We start from the raw sequence: 23,656 nt of genomic DNA on the forward strand, positions 1-23,656 counted from the left end.
TGTCCCTGCATTGTAGTGAATGTTCACATGATATATTATATAGTGTTGTTAGCTGTCTCTCTTGCTTTACCTCGGCCTTACTGGTTGCCTTACAACTCCTCCTGAAGATTATAGCCTCATAAATCCAAGCCTTGAGTTGATGGGAGAAAGAGGAAACAGTGCATTATGTATGGTGGTAGAAGACATGCTACTGTATAAAGCTGTTCAATGGCGCTCCAAATGACAGAAAACCTTTAGCTAAGTGAGGCTAAGTGAGGAAGAAGGCTGGACTGTCTTGGAAGCATTGTAAGATATTTGGCTGCAAAAGCTCACTGGAGATAAACTCCCCATATTAGCAGAAGGCTCCAGCCTCATGACTTGCATAGTCAACAGAAGAACAATGATGGTGAACATGGCCACTTCAAACTCAGAACAAGTTGTGGTACCTAAAATAAACTCCCTACGCCCATGAGCAAAATCTTTTACTGTGAGCCTTTAATGACTGACATAAGTAATGTATTAATATTGTACCATCTGTCAAATCAAGAATTGATGAAAGCTTGAAAAGCAACAAAGGGAGGCATCCAAACATGTTTCCAATAGTTACAGGACTGTCAAATGTTGTTGCTGTGCCGACCGTACACTCACTGCTCATGAGAGGGCTGACGGAAGTCGACACAGTGCTTCCTTCTCAAACCAGACTGTCAGCATATTACACTGGGTCGACACAATCAACACAAGATGAAGATATACACACCCGCCTCCCTTAATGAAATGGGAAATATTGGTCCTGTGGTTTTCTGACAAAGTTAAATATCGCATTCATTCTGAATTAGTACTATGCAGTTGCATCTTTGATGCTAAACAAAAACTGACATTCAAGACAGGGAGTTGAATACACTTGGCACATGGCATGAATACACTAGTCACATGGCATGAATACACTAGTCACATGGCATGAATACACTAGTCACATGGCATGAATACACTAGTCACATGGCATGAATACACTAGTCACATGGCAAGAATACACTAGTCACATGGCATGAAGCCATCTTGAAGAAATTACATTCTCGCTATGCGTTCATCGGTCTCGGTTGTTGCTCGAAGAGAGATGTAAAAAAATTAAACTAACGATTCCTGCTAAATTTCTACATGTTAAATTCAGTGACGAGGATGTTTTACAGGATTTTTTTTTCTCACCAAAATGCATTCTGAAAAGCTGTTGAGTTATTATGTAATTATCCTGTTGTATTTGGTAACAGCACTGTTCAAGGTTTGCCCAATCCCACAGCTTTGAGGTTTCCAATTGCATTTGATCTACGGCAGAAATATAGATTTTCTTCTTCTCCTCTCCAACGGCAGAGCAGTTACAAGTCCCTGTGTCTCTCTTTGTTTATCATTTCAAGAAATATGGCAACAATTTAACCTCCGTTTCAAAACACATTGTTGACCAAATGTTGTTATTTGTCTGAAAGTCAATAATAAACTAATCCCATTACAGGAATCTGATACACAGACAATACAAGCCTTCCGTGAGGAGGGACGGAGAGAGGTAAGGAAATCAGAGTTGTTAGATATTCCTGGTCACGCTCCGATGTGGATACAGAGATCAGACGAGATGTAGAGAAGGCCTGAAAAGGTCATTCAATGTCCCCAACTTGCATCTCAGTGATTTAGGAAGAGGCCCTGGGTTTTATCTAACAGGCCCCTGCTGCTCTGTCGAGCCATCACCACTGACCTAAAGATGCAAGCAATACAGACTTGATGGAGGCCACAACCTCTGTCAGATAGTTGCACAATTTACATTCAACGTCGGGTCTTTTTCTCTTTTTACACTTGACGACGCAGGACAGTGTAGGCAAGACTCGGATTAGAAATGCGTTAGGGTTGATGGAGAGTTGGTGTACTGTAAAGCCTAAGGGGATGCATAGGAATACCACAGCTTTCAAGGGCACATGGGTAAAGATTCAAGATTTACATGAGAGAGGGCTGCAGACCATTACAAACAGGACCGAAGAACTGCTGAACTGTTGTGGACTGAAGGAAGCCTATATAATGTTGGGAAGGATCCAAACTCGAGGACCACTCTCTTATTTTTTTATGTCTTTGAAAGGTAGCTTATTATAATTGCAGTCAGTATGTACCGGGTGGGTTGGACGGTCCAAATAAATATATTCTCAGTCCCGAAGTCAAAATTCGAACTGCTTATTAAAGTAACAGCTTTAAAAACAATAACATTTCAATTGTATTTGTCACATGCTTTGTAAACAACAGATGTAGACTATCAGTGAAATGCTTACTTATGGGAGCTTCCCAAGAATGCAGAGAGAAAATAGAGAAATAATCGAATAGTAAATCACGTAATAATAGCTTCACAATGAGTACCGATAACTTTTCTTTATACACGGGGTGCCAGCACCGAGGAGACATCTCAAACTGAACTGTCCTCAGTGCTTATTAGTATTACCAGGCACATAATGAGTCACCTAAAAACCGCTCCACGATTCTAGGCTGAAATTCACTCATTCTCTCAAAAGTATGTCTTGCCTAATAGCTTTGTTTCCAGAGCATTTCAGAGCGTTTCCAGAGCACTCATACTGTAGCTCAGTTGGTAGAGCATGGCGCTTGTAACAACAGGGTAGTGGGTTCGATTCCCGGGACCACCCATACGTAGAATGTATGCACACATGACTGTAAGTCGCTTTGGATAAAAGCGAGGCTTATGCTCTCGGCTCACTCCGTCTTGAGCGAGAATGTGAATAAAAGAACTTTCCCCAACTCCTCTGAACCCTTTTGCGGCTTAACTGACATGGGCGTCATAAAATGGACACCCTATGGAGATTTGTTCGGTTTTCACATAATTGTCCTCAGTCACCTTCCCTCCAGCCTGTCACAATCACCCAGAAATCTATGCCAACACCTTCGCAATTGTATTTAAGGAGACCAGTTTCTCATGTGTCAATATTTCTTGAAGTCTGAAGAGAACTGTCACAGCTATTTAGTTTTTTAACGCTTGAGGCGAGATCGAGTCGCAAATTTGCAGCTCAGAGGAAATCGCTATTTCAAACTTGTCAAGAAAATCAGATTGCTTTTGTCTTTGGAAATTTAATTTGGAGCTTGGTCTCACAGCAGATAAGAATGAAACATATATTTACTGGATAGAATTCTATTCAGGTTACCCATAGAATGTTTTGTGTGTGTGTGTGTGTGTGTGTGTGTGTGCGTGCGTGCGTGCGTGCGTGCGTGCGTGTCTCTGTGGCCATAACCGAGAGTAAAAGAGATGGAAGGTGCATCAATGCAGTAGCATCAACTGTAAACTTCATTCAACAGCAGATGAACCAAAGACTAGGGGGAATTCAGGAACTTTCCCGCAGTAAGAGAGACTGAGATGTATCTCAGTAGAATCCTCAGGGGTATATAGTTGATGATTGATTTTCAATGGAGGTTGGAGAAAGTGAACGTTAGTCAGACATCCAAGGAGACCCCAAATCAAAGGTTTTACTCTCATCTGTCATTAAAAATGCATGTTTTTTTTGTGCAGGCATCATCTTATTAAACACATCACAGCAAAGTTTGAGTGAGGGATTTGTGATACTATTCAAGGCTTTTAAACCATTTTATTTCCTGTTTAAATTTAGTCATCAGAAACACCAGAGTATCCCAATCATGTAAAAAAAAGACAATCATATCTATGTAGCTAAGTTTGCTACCCGGTTTCATCAGATTTGGGGGCTCTTCCAGGATTGAATGGAGTCAGTGTTGTGGCTTTTCGAGGTGTTTGCCTGTGTAGCTGGCCAACGCATGTTGGGTTTCATTATTTTTTTCATACGCAACTCTATACACATCAAATGCGCCAGTGCTTCTGAAATGGAGGTGGTGGTTTGTTGAACCATGATATTTGGATACGTAACCTTGCCTGAGACCTGAACTTGTGTGCTAGTTTCTCAAGCAAATGCCTTGGCTTTGGCTCATTAGGCTAACACAGTCTTGGCATGTAGGAGACCGGGGTTCGAACAATATGGGTGTATGGGACTCAGTGTATGGGACTCAGCAGATGAGTACAGTTCAGAAACCTTGTGATCTGTCTGGAACCTTCACCACCCAGGCTACACAGGGCACCAGGCTACACAGGGCACCAGGTTACACAGGGCACCAGGCTACACAGGGCACCAGGCTACACAGGGCACCAGGCTACACAGGGCACCAGGCTACACAGGGCACCAGATTACACTGGGCAGATGGCACACAGGAAGCCCCTTCACAGCCCAGGTTACACATTGCACCAGGTTATACTGGGCACCAGGTTACACTGGGCACCAGGTTACACTAGGCACCAGGTCACACAGAGACCCTCTTCACAGCCCAGGTTACACATGGCACCAGGTTACACAGAGCAGAGAGGGAGCCTCTTCACACACCAGGTTACACAAAGCAGAGAGGGAGCCTCTTCACAGCCCAGGTTACACAGGGCACCAGGTTACACAGAGCAGAGAGGGCGCCTCTTCACAGCCCAGGTTACACAGGGCACCAGGTTACACTGGGCACCAGGTCACACAGAGACCCTCTTCACAGCCCAGGTTACACATGGCACCAGGTTACACAGAGCAGAGAGGGAGCCTCTTCACAGCCCAGGTTACACAGAGCAGAGAGGGAGCCTCTTCACAGCCCAGGTTACACAGGGCACCAGGTTACATAGAGCAGAGAGGGCGCCTCTTCACAGCCCAGGTTACACAGGGCACCAGGTTACACAGAGCAGACAGGGAGCCTCTTCACAGCCCAGGTTACACAGGGCACCAGGTTACACAGAGCAGACAGGGAGCCTCTTCACAGCCCAGGTTACACAGGGCACCAGGTTACACAGAGCAGACAGGGAGCCTCTTCACAGCCCAGGTTACACAGGGCACCAGGTTACACAGAGCAGACAGCACACAGGGAGCCTGGGGGAGGGGCCTGGGGTAGGATAGCCTTCCATAGTTCACAGGAGGGAGCCAGGATCGTGACTGATCCGCTAACAATTGCATCAAAAGCATCGTGCAAAATCAGCGACATGCCAGCCAGGAGAGATCCATCACACAAGTCAGGGCCCGTGGGCTCCGGAACTGCTCTCTCCCCCTCTCTCTCTATCGCTCTCTTTCTCTCCTTGGCCTGTTGGGCCTGTCAGTGGCAGACTGAGCCATGCAGGAGCTGGAATCAAAGCCTTCCTCCCCTGGTGTGACATTCACAGCATTTCAATTGAGCCATCAATCTGTCAAGCCCCACTGCTGCTAAACCAGGCTGGATTACACACTGAAAGGGGGAGTGCAGGGGTTGGATGTGGATGTACCTTTCCCCTTTCGCCACCTCACTGTAGTTAGGATCTATTGAACACTATGTACTGAACATCATGTGACAAACGATGGGTTTTCGGAGGCGGCCGTGTAAAAGTTTATTTTCTCTCATTGTGTATATTCCACTGATGCCAATTTGAAGTTTCTCTAACTCTTGCTTCTCTCTCCCCCTCGTTATGTGTTTGTTTTTGTTCTTCCTCAGACCGGGTTCCTGTAAGGAGGAGATAAAGTCCTCTAGTAGGACAGTCGCCTCCTCGCAGTCCCCGTCTGACTTCCTGGACAAGCTCATGGGGAAAAGGTCTGGCTATGACGCCCGCATCAGACCCAACTTCAAAGGTACCTTAAGTATTTTCAGAGTGGGCCACAGCTCCCATAAAAAACACTGAAACTTCACGGAGTGAATGCAAGCGGACAGCCACTGTTTTTAATACAACGCTGAATAGGACTTGCCTGTAGAAGTATACAGGGAGCATAGAACTGCTTACTTAAAGTTTGAATTCTATCCATAAATGTACCCAGATTTCTATTATATGAAAACATTTTAATTACTGAATGCTATAATGTCATTATTTTGTTAGATACTTCTCCCTAATAGCTGTAATCATATTTTTTTCGAAGCCATTTTAGCTGTCACGCTAGCTGCTCAGCCAGAAATATTCACAAATCATGGGAATCCGTTGTGCTGTGCAGACACTGTCTCCCTCCGAGGCACGTGTTGCTAGGCAACGCCCTGCACTTGCCTGGGTAGGCCTTCTCCCTCCGTGGCTAAAGCCAGCGTAAGAAACATGCTAACAAACGTTTGTGCTATGAAACTAACTACAACTTCTTTGCTAGATTCATGATGGTGTTAGACAAAGCAAGGAAAGTGAACTCATTTGCCCATGCTAACGTTCAATCAAACCGTAACTGAATGCCTCATTGCCGGTCTGCCTACTTTCCATAGCAAACCATTTCATGAACGGGGTGGTGTAAATCAAATTTGTCACATACACATGGTTAGCAGATGTTAATGCGAGTGTAGCGAAATGATTGTGCTTCTAGTTCCGACAGTGCAGTAATATCTAACAAGTAATCTAACAATTCCCCAACAACTCCCTAATACACACAAATCTAAAGTGGTGAATGAGAATATGTACATATAAATATATGGACGTGCGATGGCCGAGCGGCATAGGCAAGGTGCAATAGATGGTAGAAAATACAGTATATACATGTGATATGAGTAATGTAAGATGTGTAAACATTATTCAAGTGGAATTATTTAAAGTACCATGACTAGTGATCCATTTATTAATGTGGCCAGTGATTGGGTCTCAGTATAGGCAGCAGCCTATACTGCGCTGTTGCGCCTTCTTCACCACACTGTCTGTGTGGGTGGACCATTTCAGTTTGTCTGTGACGTGTACGCCGAGGAACTTAAAACTTTCCACCTTCTCCACTGCTGTCCCTTCAATGTGGATAAAGGGGTGCTCCCTCTGCTGTTTCCTGAAGTCCCCAGGATGTGGGGACAACAGACTGGGATAGGGAGTGATTGAATTGTCCGTAAACACACCAGCCAGCTGGTCTCCGCATGCTCAGAGGATGCGGCTAGGGCTAGTGTACATAATAAACTGGCCACTGAGTGGCTATTTCATACTTGCTCCACATCAGAGAGTTAACAACAAGACACTCACCACTTCCTGTACATACAATAACCCTCAGTGTCATTCAAAGATTTCAAAATTATCTCTAACAAACTTTTACACAGCAGGTCAAACAGTTGAAAGGATTCTTCCATATAAGCAGTGATGGATTGTCTTTTTATCATTTCTTCAGGTCCGCCTGTGAATGTCACCTGCAATATTTTCATCAACAGCTTTGGGTCCATCACGGAAACTACTATGGTGAGTCAACTGACCAACTTGAATTTCCACAGTGAATTAACATCCTGGAATAAGAAACTGTTTTAAGCTAATAATTCAATGTGTTGCTGACTGCTGCCATCTTGAATGGGTCTCAGAGAGACAAACCTGTATAAAGAAAGGTGAAATAAAAAATGTAAATGAATATGCGCTTTATACAAAATACCGTAATTATCCAGGTAGCATGATAACCCTAAGGCAGTCTCATTGCTTTGTAATCATGAATGACCGTGATAAGGAGCATATTTGAGCAGGCTACTAGCTAAATCCCTGAATTGAAGAAAGAGAAATCTAAATGATCTCCTCCAGCTAATACAATACTTAATTCCTACCCTTTGGCCTGCTCAGTATTGGATCAATTCCCTCACCTCTCTCCCTTTATTTCCTGGAGCCTATCAGAGCAACCTTCAGAGACCAGTGGGTCAGTGATGTTCTGATAATGAACTGTCCACTCTGCAATTAAAATGAAAAATTGGAGGGGGAAAAAAGAGTGAAATGGGAAGAAGTGCGAAAGAATCTCTCCCTGTAAGCCTGTCCAATACAAGAGGGAAAGTGCTTGGTCAGTAGATTGTAGTTGTTAAAGGCTCTTTTGGCACAGAGGGCTGGACCCCAGGTTAGGTCAGTGTGGACAGAGGACACTTGTGATGTCACTGGACAATGTGGTAAAGGCCTAGTGTTTATTGTGATAAATGTGTTGTGCTGCCCTTAGTTTATTTATGGTACCTCATGGGAACAGAGACAGACCGTTATGAACTGCCGGAGGAGACAGACACAGCTGAGTCTTTCAATACCATGAACATTTACTTAAATGATTCACTTGAATAACTCCTGTGACTAAATGAGGATGTGAACTTTTTGTGGAATTAACCAACTTTCAATTAGTCATTCATTGATTTTGCTTCCCACAAAGCATATTTTTGTCATTTCAACAGGCACTGAACAGAACATAGATTAGCCCAGAATCTGGTACTTCATTCTGCACTAAGTATTCTAGGTTATTGTCTGTGATTTCCCCCTTTACAAATGGACAAAATGTCAATTACTCCTGCATGACTCCTAATTCCTTTAGCGTAACCCTAAACTACATAGATTCACACTACTTTCCAAAGTATAAATACACCCTACTTTTCAAAGAACTAATTAAAATGTTGCGTTGTCTTGGCTATAATTAACAACAGTAAAGGTTATTCATTGAATCAGACTTCCTACTTTACATCAGAGACAGACGATCATGAACCGAACAAGCTAATTGAAGAATTGAAACCTGGCAATGGTATCACTTCATTAATTGCCTCCTATAGTGTGTGACAAGGTATGACACACTGTCTCAAACTACTATGTCTCAATCTCGATTCATCTTCCACAATTCCTGACGTCCTACCTCCTCGCCTCCTTCTCAACCGCATTCCAGGAGAAGTTCCAAATCCATCCCCTCTGAGCTTTTTTCCAGTGTGTTTTTGAGGAGGTGGCGAAGAAAGAGAATGCAAGGAATCGAGGAAAGATTCATGGAGAAAGAGACGATTACTAAATGTATTGGTCAATCCACAGGACTACAGGCTCAATGTGTTCCTACGGCAAAAGTGGAACGATCCCCGCTTGGCTTACCAGGAGTACCCAGACGACTCCTTGGACCTGGATCCTTCCATGTTGGACTCCATCTGGAAGCCGGACCTTTTCTTCGCTAACGAGAAGGGGGCTAACTTTCACGAGGTCACCACCGACAACAAACTGCTGCGGATCTTCCAAGATGGGAGTGTACTGTATAGCATCAGGTGAGCAGAAACAATTCTGTCTGTGGCCACAGGGGGAGCAAGTGAGTTATTCAAGATGCTTCTGTCTGTGGCCACAGGGGGACCGAGTGAGTTATTCATCACATTAACTTTGATACTAATATATTAGTCCCACAATCAAAACCAAACACTGCTGTGAGTTGATCTATCTCTCCTTCATCAACATTCATGACCCCATGAAAGGAATTGAAAAACATGCAGTTAGGCATACCATATTGGTTACAATGGCAGATTTATTCGCTAACAATCACACAGTAGTCCAAAAGGCATTTTAGTAGGTACCTCTCTGAAACCGAGGACACAAAGAAACTTCGGAGGCTCATTCGTCAGTGTATTTGTGGGGGATATTTTTGAGCTTGGAATTTCACGTCATCGCAGCAAGATAGCGATGGGGCTCCTGCTGCGAGCAGCATAGCGCTGGTGCCTCTCGTCTGTCCTCTGGGCAATGCATTACAGCAGGTAATTACACGGCTTCTCTTAACTCAAACTCCTTAATAGTTACTTCTCTTCCCCGCGGCTCCTTGAAGGCTCAATGCATCAGCGCCTCAATAAATAAAGGGAAGGATGTGTCTACCAATTAGTTTGCTATTGTAACCAAATGGCATTGTAACTCACAGCATCCTTTGCAATTTGCCTTTTCCGATAACGCTCACAATTCATGCCATAATGTATAGTACAGAGTTCATCTTGGGATAGGTCGTAAAACTGTCCACCGTCAAAGCATTAGGTGAGTTTTAATCAAATGTCTGCCTTGTGAAGCACATCTGGTGACCTTTGCAGCTGTCCTCCTTGCCTCTGTCTTCATTTCTCTCTGTATGTTATAATTCTCTTCTTCTACGCTCTCCTTTGCCCTTTACCTTTAACCTAAAGCTGCCCTTCTCTCTCTCTATCTCAGGCTGACTCTCATCCTGTCCTGCCCTATGGACTTGAAGAATTTCCCCATGGATATTCAGACCTGTACCATGCAGCTTGAAAGCTGTGAGTCTCCCTCTATCTCCTTCCTCTTCCTCGTTTTCATTTCCTCCTCCTCCACTTTTCACACTGGCTATTAGCTTATAGATGGAGCAATTTTAGTTGTGAAAATCTTAATCTTATCATCACAAAGGGTTTACATTGATTGAGGTTATATTCAATGCCTGAATGTGACCGGCTAGGTTTTGAGTTGCTGCTTTTATCAAACATCCTCTGATGACGGTTACGCATGCATAAAATAAAAGATGGACTTTCTGACACCGACTTGTGTAGTGCAATAACAAATTACACGCTTTTTATTTTACCTTTATTTAACTAGGCAAGTCAGTTAAGAACAAATTCTTATTTTCAATGACGGCCTAGGAACAGGTTAACTGCCTTGTTCAGGGGCAGAACAACAAACTGTCGTCTCGAGGATTCGATCTTGCAACCTTTCGGTTACAAGTCCAACGCTCTAACCACTCGGCTACCTGCCAGCCCTTTGACAGTGATATCCTTTAAGGGCAATGAAATTAATGTGCAGTGTATCAAACATGTAGGAATCTCTTCATAAAAAAAATATAAATAGAACAAAGTCAGTGGATAAATCCTGGATATAGCACGTCCTTCCTTATTACCTATATAAAAGGTCAATAAGAAAAGTCCATTCGCTACTACCCCCCTTTTGCCCCCAGCACTGATGGCATCTGCCCCCCTACAAATCTCATTTCCAGGATATCAATAATGAAACCTTCATTTTATGTTCCCTTTTATTATATGCCTCACCCCTGGCGCCCTCCACAAGGCCAGACAAAATAACTTAAGTCTAGTTGATATTCCTATTGCTTTGCCCCTCTGTTTCAATTGGAATAGTTTTACTAGTTTAAGAACTTGCTTGGAGCAAAAACAGACTATACCAAACATTAGGAACACCTTCCTAATATTGAGTTGCACCTCCCCCCTGTTGCCCTCAGAACAGCCTTTAGGGTGTACCACAGTATGAGTCATAATACCCATATAACCTAGTGGTCAAACTGGGAAATGGTTCCAATCGTTTTTCCATTGGAACCATTTCCCTGTTTGACCACTAGGTTTTATTGCTGTTATGAAACCTCCACTGTTGGCTTCTATATGTCGGGGTATGGACACTACTAGGTGTCCATGCCGGATGCTGGCCCGTGTTGACTCCAATGCTTCCCACGGTTGTATCAAGTTGGCTGGATGTCATTTGGGTGGTGGACCATTCTTGATACACATGGGGAACTGTTGAGTATGGAAGAACCCAGCAGCATCATAGTTCTTGACACAAACCGTTGTGCCTGGCACCTACTACCGTACCCTGTTCAAAGCCACTTAAATATTTTGTCTTGCCCTTTCACCTTCTGAATGGCACACATACACAGTCCGTGTCTCAATTGTCTCAAGGATTAAAAATCCTTCTTTAACCTGTCTCCTCCCCTTCATCTACACTGATTGAAGTGGATTTAACAAGTGACAACAATAAGGGATCATAGCTTTCACCTGGATTCACTTGGCCAGTCTTTTGTATACTCAGTTTATTTCAATGCCAAATATGATAAAGATGAATAAATATATTTGTGGGAATCAATATGCAGATGCATATACAGATGTAGGAGCTTAATTTGACCTATATTGTCACAGCAAAATAATCCTGCAGCAATAGGATTTGAAAGTTTAGTTCATAATGTTGCTTGATTGTGGATAGGCTATTAGTTGGCCACAATCAGACTACATGAAAAGTGCTAAACTGTTCATATAACCATGTTGGTTTTCTGTGAATGTATGCAAATTATGAATCTCTGCATTTCCTGTGGTGCAGGAAAATTCTCAGCAACAAAAGAACGATCAAATTAAAATCCTAGATCTGTGAGGTTCACTATTCTCAGAATTGCCCTACAGAGTAACCCTATACCACTGTCGTCGTCGTCGTCCCCTCCGTTGTCTGCAGTTAAACCCTCCTAAAGTGTGGAGATCAAGTGAGGAGAGATCTTGTCCAACAGCGGAGAATGTGCCAGCCAGCAGGTTTACTACCTGACAGGGCCATTACAGGAGTCCTAATCCTTTCTGATTAAAGGAAGCCCTCCTCTCCGTGGCTCTAAAGGGGCCGGCCAGCTCTGTTTTGACAAGTGTTACTACACCGCCCAAGGGTGTGATCACCTTGTCTGCCCGGGAGGACAGGGCGAGGACACAGTTGCAGGTTTAACTGCCACGCGATGTGCCAACTGCCAACGCTGCCACATTGAGAGAGAGCGGGGAGGGGGAGGGAAAGAGGGAGTGGTCTGAGGATTCCAGTGTTGTTTGTTAGCTGTAATCTTGATGCCTTGAGCTCTAGTAAACATTTACATTTTTTATGTTTGCCTTATTCTGACAGATCATGTAGCTATTTCATATTTCAAACAATCTTTTAAACCATGATGTGTTCTTGTGACCCAATTTGGTATCATTAAGCTAGTAAGTAAATGGATGAAGTGTAAATCCACTTGACAGAGTTAGACTGGACTAATTCAGAGCACCATCTAAATGTGTTTTTCACAGGGACAAGGCCCATAAACATCAAAAAGAGACCAGACCACATCAATACGAAACCATATTCTCTGCTAGGTAACCTTGTCAAACACATCCAGACAGTCCAGAGAACATTTAATCACCGTTATGAAAACCTTGATATTTTCCTTGCTCGTTAATGAAGGTTGTGTGAATGACTCAGAACTCAACAGGGGAGAAATACGTGTGTTTTAGTGGTGGCGTTGTTTTCAGTCTGCTGGTAAGGATCGGGGGATAATATCTTAAATAATTGATGTCTTTGTTACTCAGGCCCCAAGGGGCCCCAGATGGACATCAGTAGTATTATTCAGATGTGTAAAGTATTCCACGGCAGCCTCAGCTTACTGTCCTTTGTCTGAGGCAAGAACTTCTAAACAACTCCTGTATACTGTGCTCTAATGGGCGGCAGAGGGTGGGGTGTGTGTGTGTGCAAAGCAATTACAGTCTCGTCTTGAGTGGTTATGTACGGGTGCTTGGTCGAGTGTGATGTATGTTTGCTTACACTGTAACCTCGCCAAACTGACAGGCTTTGTGGGTCTTCAGCGGCGCAAACACGTGTAAGCGAATGCAAGGGCAACCCTGCATCCATTAAACCATTAGCTCCCGCTGTCGGGGAGGCATGCACCTCACGTTCACCCTTCGCATTCAACCTTCAAGCAACCGGTCTGCCACTTTGGAAGCTGTGGCGTATGACCTTTATCATGACAAACAGGCGGGGAGGGAGATGTGAACAGAATGACAGCTGGACTGAGGGACATCGCCCTATATATCCCACACCTCTCCCTCCCTAACTCTTTACACCCTGGTCTATCTCTGTCCAACCCTCCATCTCTCCCTTTCTCAACTCTATCCCTCTCTCCATATGTCTATCATTTAAGCTTGGGCGGTATACCGTACACCAGGTTATTTGTAAATGGCCACGGGATGGTTTTTTAATACCATTTGAAACTTTCTTTGAAGTTTTTCAATACATTGTAGTTACTTTTTAAGTAAATACCTGCAGTCAACTTGTGCAATGCGTTAGGAGATAAAGCAGGTTATTACATATTATTTTACATTATGAAGCTTATAGTTCCCCAGAACAGCCAGTCACGTGTAAATAGCACAAAGGGAGAAAGCCGGAGCAGGTGAGTCCAGCTGTGTATTGACGGGTCGCGTTTCATATGGAATGTTTTTGGTTTCAATCGAGTGATAAGGGACGCGCAACTATAGATTTCCGTCTGAAATACGTTAGTGCAACACATTCGGCAGAAAATTGGTTAATTTTCATGAACAGAAGTGGAACGCTATTCAGCTGATGCATGGCCATCCTATTTCTAATGTTTATCATGGCTTCTTGAAGTTCATCTTGAATTTTACCAGAGAAAAGTAGGTTCGCTATACCAAGAAAAGTACCAGAGAAAAGTAGCTACAGATCAGTCAAAGCACTGTCTGCTGATAGAATGCCCATTCTTGAATTCTCATGAGTGGAGAAGTGCAACTGAAGCACAAAATGTGTGTGATGCCCAGCAGAAATGACAAAAATAAGCATTTGAGATCTGCCTTTACAAAACGTAGAATAAGATTTCTTACGTATATTATCTTTTTTTCCTGCGTGAAAAATTCAGATGAACTTCCCTTACGAAAAAAGATTGCAGTCAGAGTGCAGTATAACCGAGGTGCAATACAGTATAACTGCAGTTAAAGTGCACTATGCTGCAAATACTGCTTTAAAAAAAAACGTCTTTTTTTTTACTACGGTAATTTTGCAGTGTAACTGCAGTTACAGTGCAGTATAACTGCAGTTATAAACTGGATGGTTCGAGCCCTAAATGCTGATTTGGCTGATTTGGCCATGGTATATCAGACCGTATACCACAGGTATGAGAGAACATTTATTTTTACTCCTCTTATTACATTGGTAACCAGTTTATAATAGCAATAAGGTACCTCGGGGGTTTGTGGTATATGGCCATCATGGTTAAGGGTTGTATCCAGGCACTCCACGTTGCGTTGTGCATAAGAACATCCCTTAGCTGTGGTATATTGGCCATATACCACCCCCCCGTGCCTTATTGCTTAATTATATTGCAGTACACTGCAGTTATTCTGCAATTACTGTGTCCAAAATACCACAGTCGACTGCAGTTACTGCACTTTTTTTGTAAGGGTTGCTAGTTATCTAAGTAAGATACTGAATTAATAAGGTGACGGGGCATCATAATGTCTTAGCTTTCTGCCGTGGCAAAGAAGTCAAAGCCCTTTGAATGAGTTATCTGTACAGCTGCCAATGCTATCTTTTTGATTTCCTTGCATTTTTCTCCTCTGCCTGTCTGCTCCTCTCCGCCTGCTCTTTTCCCGTCTTCTCAGAGCAGAGCAGGCAGGCCCCTTGCCCTAGCGAGTCCGGACAGACACAGTGTGTACACATGCTGCTTCAGAGCAGACAAGCATGGATCAAAACATTGTTCATTTGCGCAATGTCTCATTCACATTCGCTTGTAAATGTCTAAACTCACCAAAAGTGACATTCGGTAGCTCCTACATATATTTATAACTTTATGAGCTGGATTGCCTGTCTTTGCAATTTGTTATTTTTGTGTGTGTTTGTTAGGATATTTAGCTAGCAGACTCATTGGAAATTCGCTGTTACTTGTGCTACTTTTGTTAACATTCTGGAACAGATTCCCAATGGTCGTTTTTTTGCATTTGTTTGGCGCCCCCTGGTGTATTAAGCATGTAATATTGTAAATCCCAGAATGAAGATACAAAAATCTGGAAACCGCCCAACACTTATATCTTGCCCTTTGCACCTCTGTTTCTCAATCTCTCCCACCCCTCCTCCCCCCACTGTCTCGTTCTCTGTAGTTGGGTACACCATGAATGATCTGATCTTCGAGTGGTTGGCCGAGAACCCGGTGCAGGTGGCTGATGATCTGACGCTCCCACAGTTTGTGCTGAAAGATGAGCAGGATCTAGGCTACTGCACCAAGCACTACAACACAGGTGGGACCTTGGTGGAACTTCACTTCCATTGTTCTTCTGGTAGAAACATAAATGACAGTATAGAGTTTTGGGGATTGAATTCAAGTTTAAGAAAAGTTCAGAGCATAAAGACGGTGCTTTATGCTCACTTAGTTTAGCTGAGAAAAATATATATAATTAAGTGCTCAATGGAGTAGCAACAACTTCCTTATCAACATGGACCAGTGGCAACTTTTCCAACCTACACATTTAAACATTTAGACTGACACACATACTTGCCATTTCTATTGTTTCCGGTGGCAGGTAAATTCACCTGCATCGAGGTTAAGTTCCACCTGGAGAGACAGATGGGCTATTACCTGATCCAGATGTACATCCCCAGCCTGCTCATTGTCATCCTGTCCTGGGTCTCCTTCTGGATCAACATGGATGCTGCCCCGGCTAGAGTGGGCCTAGGCATCACCACCGTGCTCACTATGACCACCCAGAGCTCTGGGTCCCGGGCCTCTCTACCCAAGGTCAGCAGAGATAATGGTCTACCAACCTCAGGGATGTAGTGTTAAAAAGTAAGGCAAGTAAGCGGGATGATGGACGGCGAGTATAGTAAGTGCTAGCGCGCGTAAACACTATACACCAGATGCGTCGCTGTAGGAACCGCTAGATTTGGTGGGTATGTATCAGAATCTTTCAAATTGTTTCAGTCCAATCAAATGACTCCTCTCCCAATGCTGATTGTCTATTTCAGATGTCACTTTAGTAGGCTGGTTCAAAGTTGACCATGCCAATTTTCGAAGTATGAAGCTAAGATCAATCTGATGTTACCCCTGGTTATGGTCACCTGACCGATCAACAGAACGCAATGTAACGGTCCAGATCATAACCAATACTTCCAGCATCTGCAATGCTTGCCATGACACACATGTGGAAGTACCTGGATAAGTAACTGCTGCCTCAAGCTAGGCCTCTAGGTTTGACGGGTTAAGAAAAAAATCACAATAGCTAGGTTGGACTGAATAAGGAAATATCACAATAACTAGGCCATGTCTAGACAGGTAGCTGGCAGGCTATTGAATTTCCAATTTGAGTTTGATCTGTTTTGACCTTGGCGTGTTCATGAATAGAGCGGCGTTGACTTTACCTGGGTCTTACTGTGACCTCTCAAGGATGATGTCTGCCTGTATCTTATTGACTCCCATTGGAATTCTGAGCCATTCTGAGGACATGGCTCCATAGTCTGCCTGGTTGAGGGATGGGTTGAAAGTCACACCTCTGTCATTATGCGCACCAACACCTCAATTGATTGGCTATTGATGACCCGGCGACATTGTGTACTCCTTCCCTGCGTCTCCAGGTGTCCTACGTGAAGGCCATTGACATCTGGATGGCCGTGTGCTTGCTGTTCGTGTTCGCCGCACTGCTCGAGTACGCAGCAGTCAACTTTGTCTCACGGCAACACAAGGAGTTCATCAGACTGAAGAAGAAGCAGCGGCGACAGAGAATAGTGAGTGTACACCACCACACACACACCTACCTGTCATCTCCTATCACACTGACTTATGCCCCATGTCATGGTGCGCCTATGTTTATTCAGAGACTGACAACGGCAACACACTACAGCTGGCCGTCACATTACATGAGAAAAATCAGCTCGTTTCAGGCTCAGCTCATTTCCATGGTGAGCACTAACTTGCATAGAGGTTTGTGTGCTCCCTGCTCCCCCCGGCACACCATTCCCCTGCTGGGTTAACAGGCTGTTTCCAGCCTCACATCGCTGGAACTCTGGGAAAGTAATACAGGGGGTTTTAAAGGATGAATGAGAGCTTACGACTTAAATTGCTGATCTGAAGTATTACTTTCCAGGCAAACAACCAATCCACCATGTACCCACTTGTAGAGAGTGTAGAGCGGTAGTGCTACTGAGAGCATATGATCAAATGGAAGACCCTTTAGCGAAACAGAATTAAATCTCAAGAGCAGAGACAAGAGTCCGAAAGAATCACATTAAGCTGTGCTCCAAAATGGCTGGGCTGCTTTCCCAGACTTGTAGTAAAGCTTCCACTGTCCAGGGCAGACAAATCCCACAGATTTAATGGACCGTCTACTGGACCCAAATCAATAACAGGGGAGAAAATGATTGTCCACGAGAGCAAGAAGTAACTCCTCCCATAGCGGCTATATCGGTCCGTTAACACAGGACTAGTAAAGGGCCAGTACATTACTTTTGTGAGGAAATATTAATATTGTTTTTTAATTCCTATTTTTTAGCACCCTATGACTCCTCCTCTCCACATCAGTTGGGCAATTACTCCCGTCGAGAAATTTGGCTTCTGAGTTATCCATCTAGGGTGGTATTGAAGCAAAGCCTTGGTCTGATGGAGCACACCTGTCTACTGCCACCGACTGACCAGGGTTCATCAATACCTATTGTACCTCCATGGTCTTCAGCTTTGAAAAACCAGAGAGAGCAGTTAGACCCTGAGTTCCAAGCACCCATGTACCTCTACTGTATACACTACAGCTTACATCATACAGGAATTATAATGTGTTATATTATAGGGTGTTTGCCGAGCCAACAATTGTAGGGTGTTTGCCGAGCCTACTCTAGTTCCTTAAGGATATTTTCCTCAGCCTCCTGAGCCACAGTAATTCCTTTGGTAACAGCTATGGATGATGAATTGTACTTTCAACGTTTTCCTTGAGCACTTCTGACTTAAAGACTAAATAGCATAGCTTGTTTTCCATTTAGTTCCACATCACCATTTTTGATACATTTTATGTCCACTTCTTTTATCACACATTTTGGCTCAAAGCCAGTGCTTTAGCTGAATTTGGAATGAAGCAGAGAAGATTTCCTGCACTCAGCAAAAAGCAGATTAGCATTTCTGTGGAATTAAGTTTGAGGAACTTAGCGACTCTTTCTCTCGGGACCCTTGTAATATAATAAAAGCTGAGCAAATAAGTACACAGTCCAATGTGCAACTGGTTTCTGACTGGTATTGAGAGAATAGCATGGTTTCAAATGGCATTATTCCAATCTGTGTACTTGCTCCTTTCCCTATGGAGGCCATGGCCTTGGCCAATCAACCGGGGAGTGTAGAGTCACTGAGGAAAGTGAACGACCTGCCTAGCAACAGCACTACCAGCACCAGCTACCACGGAAACCTGAATCAGCACTGCAGCGCCTGTGCCAGGGTAAAACCAACCCGTGTCACCCCAAACTGAATGTCTTCCGCCACTTCTGATCCCCAAACTGAATGTGTTCTGCTCCACCATGAGTTTGCCTAAAAACAAGCCCCTTCTCACTCTCCTTCCCCTGGTTTGGCTCCTGACCTTCCCTCCGTCCTAATTATAAACATTTATTTGAAGTCCGATGCTTTTCTATATCTGCGGCTCCAGCTGTGTTCTCTCCCTCGTCTGTAATCACTTTGTGTGGGGGGGGGGGTTTCACAGTGCCTTCAGAAAGTATACATACCCCTTGAAATATACTTACCTGTTTGATTTCATAGTGGCGACAACTACTTGCTGCTCTGACCCCCAGGCCAAAGTCGATAATGTAAAACGTTGGTGTGAATTTCTAGCAGTCGGGTAAAAGGAAAGTCATCAGAAGTGTAACTCCATTTTTAACACCAACTTTTCCACATACACTCAGTTTACACTGGCAATAGGGCAGTTCGGGCAAATACCCGGTGGGCTGGTCCATCTTTAGGACGCAGAGCGGGCGCAGCCCATGGGCATGTAAATGTTATGATTTTTGCTCGTGAATGATCACCATTTGGCTAATTGACTGCTGTCCAATTAACCAGACGCTGGCCCAAAATGGAACGACCCAGGGCCGGTGTGTCAGAAATGCCCTGGCCAATTTCTGGTCCTTGTCCACCCCTGCTCTGCAGAGTCAGGACACTGCATGCTGTTGATCCCAGTGGTGAGAACGGCACTCCTCTTCAACAAATCACAAAGTGTGTACCAAAGCTACCTGACTAGGGCCATGAGCACGGGCCAATGACGATGAGTACCTATTATCTTTAGTGAAACGCATCATTAGACCTCAGCACATGACGTACTGTAGTTTAGGTGGAAGTAGAAGAGATAGTTAAGTGCAAGAAGATCTCCTCATCCTTCTGTTGTAAGGTGTAATTTGTCATTGTGCAACAGATAGTTTCTACCAAGTTCACTTACAGCCAAGGAACAAGGCAGGCAAGTTGGAGAGGGAAGCCAATGCTCATTATTGAAGAAAGGAACATGGCGGAGCTGAAGTTGGGCAATAAATGGGGACATATTGGTAACTGCCCTTCACTAAGGGTATTAAGGGTCAGGGAGAGAGACACTCGAGGGGGGGAGGGTCAATTGACTCACTGCCTTCACACTGACTATTAATCACCCAATTTAGATCCTACATCTCCACTATCCCCCTGCCAAATGGCATCTCTCAAGGTGTCAAAGGACTGTCAGCGTTAAGCTACATGTCTATTAATATTCTCCACAAAGAAAGGGAACAGGGCGTTTCACTCTGCGTGGAAAGGGTGCCATCCATCACATGGTAATGCCCATTGTGAGTTTTTTGTCGGACCCCGACTTTTCACTCAAGCACCTTGAGAGATCATTAAAAAAAGTGTCCTTAGCCTACAAAGAAAAATGGAGGTGATTTTTGTTATACTGATAATTAAAATGTCCCCTTCGCTTTAATGACGCTGTTGACACTCCAGAAAGGCAGATGATTGAACAAAAGTGATCTTAGGTCGCTGGCTTGATTAATCAATCAATCAATCAATCAAATGTATTTATAAAGCTCATCTCTCATAAAGAATCCATCACACGAGGCAAAAGTACAATACTTTAGACTGGAAGTACATCTCCCTTTAAGTTATATTTTCAGGCATGCTTGATGTTTTTTTTTTATATCGTGCCCTCACCCTATAGCCCTTTTGCTACGATACACCCCAAATGCCTGCGTCTGAGAATTATCCACTGGGAAGAAATATGAGCTAATGCCAGTTGACAGTGTGAAGCCAATCTGTGTTTTCCTTTTGATCCCCCAGGAAGAGGAACTGGCGAGAGACAGCCGTGGGTTTTACTTCCGCGGCTACGGACTGGGTCACTGCCTACAGACCAAGGACGGGACAACTGTGGAGGGGGCAACAGTCTTCACCCCGCCACCCCCAGCGATGTCCACAGTTTATGATGGCGAAGCGGTCCGCCAGCGCTTCGTGGACCGGGCCAAGCGCATTGACACGATATCCAGGGCCGTCTTCCCTCTGAGCTTCCTCTTCTTCAACATTTTCTACTGGATCACCTACAAAGTGCTGCGACACGAAGACATCCATGCAAAATTGTAATACACTCTCTGCTCTAATCCCCATAACTTCCTCATTGTTTCATGCTACATTTCAGTTTTTCTTCTTTCAACCAAAACTGCCTGCAAGATATACATTAAAAAAGGAGGGTTAAGTGTTTCAGAGGCATATGCTTCATAACCATTGATCCTAAAAACTCTGCTCAGGTAGGTCTTCAGGATCTCAGAGCGAGAGCATGTGAGCAGAGAACGAAGTGAAGATATGGATTCAAACTGGTGTTAGATTGCAGTTTGTTTTTTGCATTCTCTTTTATCTTACTCCTCTTGTTTTGACTGGATTACAGCAGATGCTACAGGCGCTAGACTAGAGACATAACAATGCTAGTCTTTGAACTTCTGCCTGAACTCTGAAGTCGTTGTCTTTGCCTTTAGCCATATTCCAAAGTGAATATTGATTGTAGCTGGATGGATAATACTGACTTGAATTTTAACACTCAATGCATCTTTGAATGAATGTTTTTAAAAAATAACAATTAAAAAAAGGCTTTTTTACAACTTTAGATTGCCAAACAAATTAGGGAGGGATTGGGGTCTTTGATATTCTGGATATTTAAATGGGGTGGGGATATGTTGTTTTAACTACATATGACGAGATTATATATGTATCACACACAAATGTATAAACTGTAGATAAACTGAGTTGTTCATCGATTGCACACCTCACAAATGTGTATTTCCTTTTGTCTAACATTTGAATAAATGGGATATTCTGCCAGGAAATAGCAATTGCTTTTGCTCCTCTGTCGCTAAATGTATTGTTGGCGGAAGATCAAAATTGCTTGCATCACAGAAGAGCAGAGCTGTAATACACAGAAGATTCAAGACTGACTTTTAAAACAAGAAATTCCCCAACAGATTTACAGCATCATAGACAATTGCTTTCTGTTATAGTCTTCCATTATAAACTGGGTGGTTGGAGTCCTGAATGCTGATTTTGCCGAAAGCCATGGTACAGTATATCAGACAATACCACAGGTATGACAAAAAATACATTTTTACTGTTCTAATTGCATTGGTAAGAAAGTGTATAATAGCAATAAGGCACTTCGGGGGGTCGTGGTACAGTGGGGCAAAAAAGTATTTAGTCAGCCACCAATTGTGCAAGTTCTCCCACGTAAAGATGAGAGAAGCCTGTAATTTTAATCATAGGTACACTTCAACTATGACAGACAAAATGAGAAAAAAATATCCAGAAAATCACATTGTAGGATTTTTAATTTATTTATTTGCAAATGATAGTGGAAAATAAACTTTTGTTATTGACCAAATACTTATCTCAATACTTTGTTATATACCCTTTGTTGGCAATGACAGAGGTCAAACGTTTTCTGTAAGTCTTCACAAGGTTTTCACACACTGTTGCTGGTATTTTGGCCCATTCCTCCATGCAGATCTTCTCTAGAGCAGTGATGTTTTGGGGCTGTTGCTGGGCAACACAGACTTTCAACTCCCTCCAAAGATTTTCTATGGGGTTGAGATCTGGAGACTGGCTAGGCCACTTCAGGACCTTGAAATGTTTCTTACAAAGCCAATCCTTTGTTGCCCGGGCGGTGTGTTTGGGTTCATTGTCATGCTGAAAGACCCAGCCACATTTCATCTTCAATGCCCTTGCTGATGGAGGGAAGTTTTCACTCAAAATCTCACGATACATGGCCCCATTCATCCTTTCTTATACACGGATCAGTCATCCTGGTCCCTTTGCAGAAAAACAGCCCCAAAGCATGATGTTTCCACCCCCATGCTTCACAGTAGGTATGGTGGTCTTTGGATGCAACTCAGCATTCTTTGACTTCCAAATACGACGAGTTGAGTTTTTACTAAAAAGTTATAGTTGGTTTCATCTGACCATATGACATTCTCCCAATTTTCTTCTGGATCATCCAAATGCTCTCTAGCAAACTTCAGACGGGCCTGGACATGTACTGGCTTAAGCAGGGGGACACGTCTGGCACTGCAGGATTTGAGTCCCGACGGCGTAGTGTGTTACTGATGGTAGGCTTTGTTACTTTGGTCCCAGCTCTCTGCAGGTCATTAACTAGGTCCCCCCGTGTGGTTCTGGGATTTTTGCTCACCTTTCTTGTGATCATTTTGACCCCACGGGGTGAGATCTTGCGTGGAGCCCCAGATCGAGGGAGATTATCAGTGGTCTTGTATGTCTTCCATTTCCTAATAATTGCTCCCACAGTTGATTTCTTCAAACCAAGCTGCTTACCTATTGCAGATTCAGTCTTCCCAGCCTGGTGCAGGTCTACAATTTTGTTTCTGGTGTCCTTTGACAGCTCTTTGGTCTTGGCCATAGTGGAGTTTGGAGTGTGACTGTTTGAGGTTGTGGACTGGTGTCTTTTATACTGATAACAAGTTCAAACAGGTGCCATTAATACAGGTAACGAGTGGAGGACAGAGGAGCCTCTTAAAGAAGAAGTTACAGGTCTGTGAAAGCCAGATATCCTGCTTGTTTGTAGGTGACCAAATACTTATTTTCCACCATAATTTGCAAAAACATGCATTAAAATTCCTTCAATGTGATTTTCTGGATTTTTTTCCCTCGTTTTGTCTGTCATAGTTGAAGTGTACCTATAATGAAAATTACATGCCTCTCTCATCTTTTTAAGTGGGAGAACTTGCACAATTGGTGGCTGACTAAATACTTTTTTCGCCCCACTGTATATGGGCAATATACCATGGCAAAGGGCTGTAATCCTAAAACCAGCCCCTTTGCCGTGGTCAATTCGTCATATACTTCACCCCCTCAGGCAGAATTACTTAATTAGAGTACACCAACAGTGGGCCAAATTCCATTAGGCAAGTGCAAAAAGTGTTGCCACTATT

At 43.6% G+C, this 23,656-nt stretch overlaps 1 protein-coding gene across 3 annotated transcripts in view; it reads left to right on the forward strand.

Annotated features, from left to right (window-relative positions):
- Nucleotides 1-21,542, forward strand: part of glra4a (glycine receptor, alpha 4a) — a 90,642-nt gene extending 69,100 nt beyond the window's left edge. For all 3 annotated transcript variants that reach the window (XM_046296658.1, XM_046296657.1, XM_046296659.1), the window contains exons 2-9: nucleotides 5,512-5,645; nucleotides 7,125-7,192; nucleotides 8,759-8,982; nucleotides 9,896-9,978; nucleotides 15,361-15,498; nucleotides 15,781-15,995; nucleotides 16,829-16,978; nucleotides 20,514-21,542. In XM_046296658.1, the coding sequence (XP_046152614.1) occupies nucleotides 5,597-5,645; nucleotides 7,125-7,192; nucleotides 8,759-8,982; nucleotides 9,896-9,978; nucleotides 15,361-15,498; nucleotides 15,781-15,995; nucleotides 16,829-16,978; nucleotides 20,514-20,810 (1,224 nt within the window). In that variant the 5' untranslated portion in view covers nucleotides 5,512-5,596 and the 3' untranslated portion in view covers nucleotides 20,811-21,542. The remainder of the gene's footprint in view (nucleotides 1-5,511; nucleotides 5,646-7,124; nucleotides 7,193-8,758; nucleotides 8,983-9,895; nucleotides 9,979-15,360; nucleotides 15,499-15,780; nucleotides 15,996-16,828; nucleotides 16,979-20,513) is intronic.
- The last annotated feature ends 2,114 nt before the right edge of the window (nucleotides 21,543-23,656 follow it).

Source organism: Oncorhynchus gorbuscha, linkage group LG13 (genome assembly GCF_021184085.1).
Source record: "Oncorhynchus gorbuscha isolate QuinsamMale2020 ecotype Even-year linkage group LG13, OgorEven_v1.0, whole genome shotgun sequence".
In the NCBI taxonomy this organism is placed as follows: Eukaryota; Metazoa; Chordata; class Actinopteri; order Salmoniformes; family Salmonidae; genus Oncorhynchus; species Oncorhynchus gorbuscha.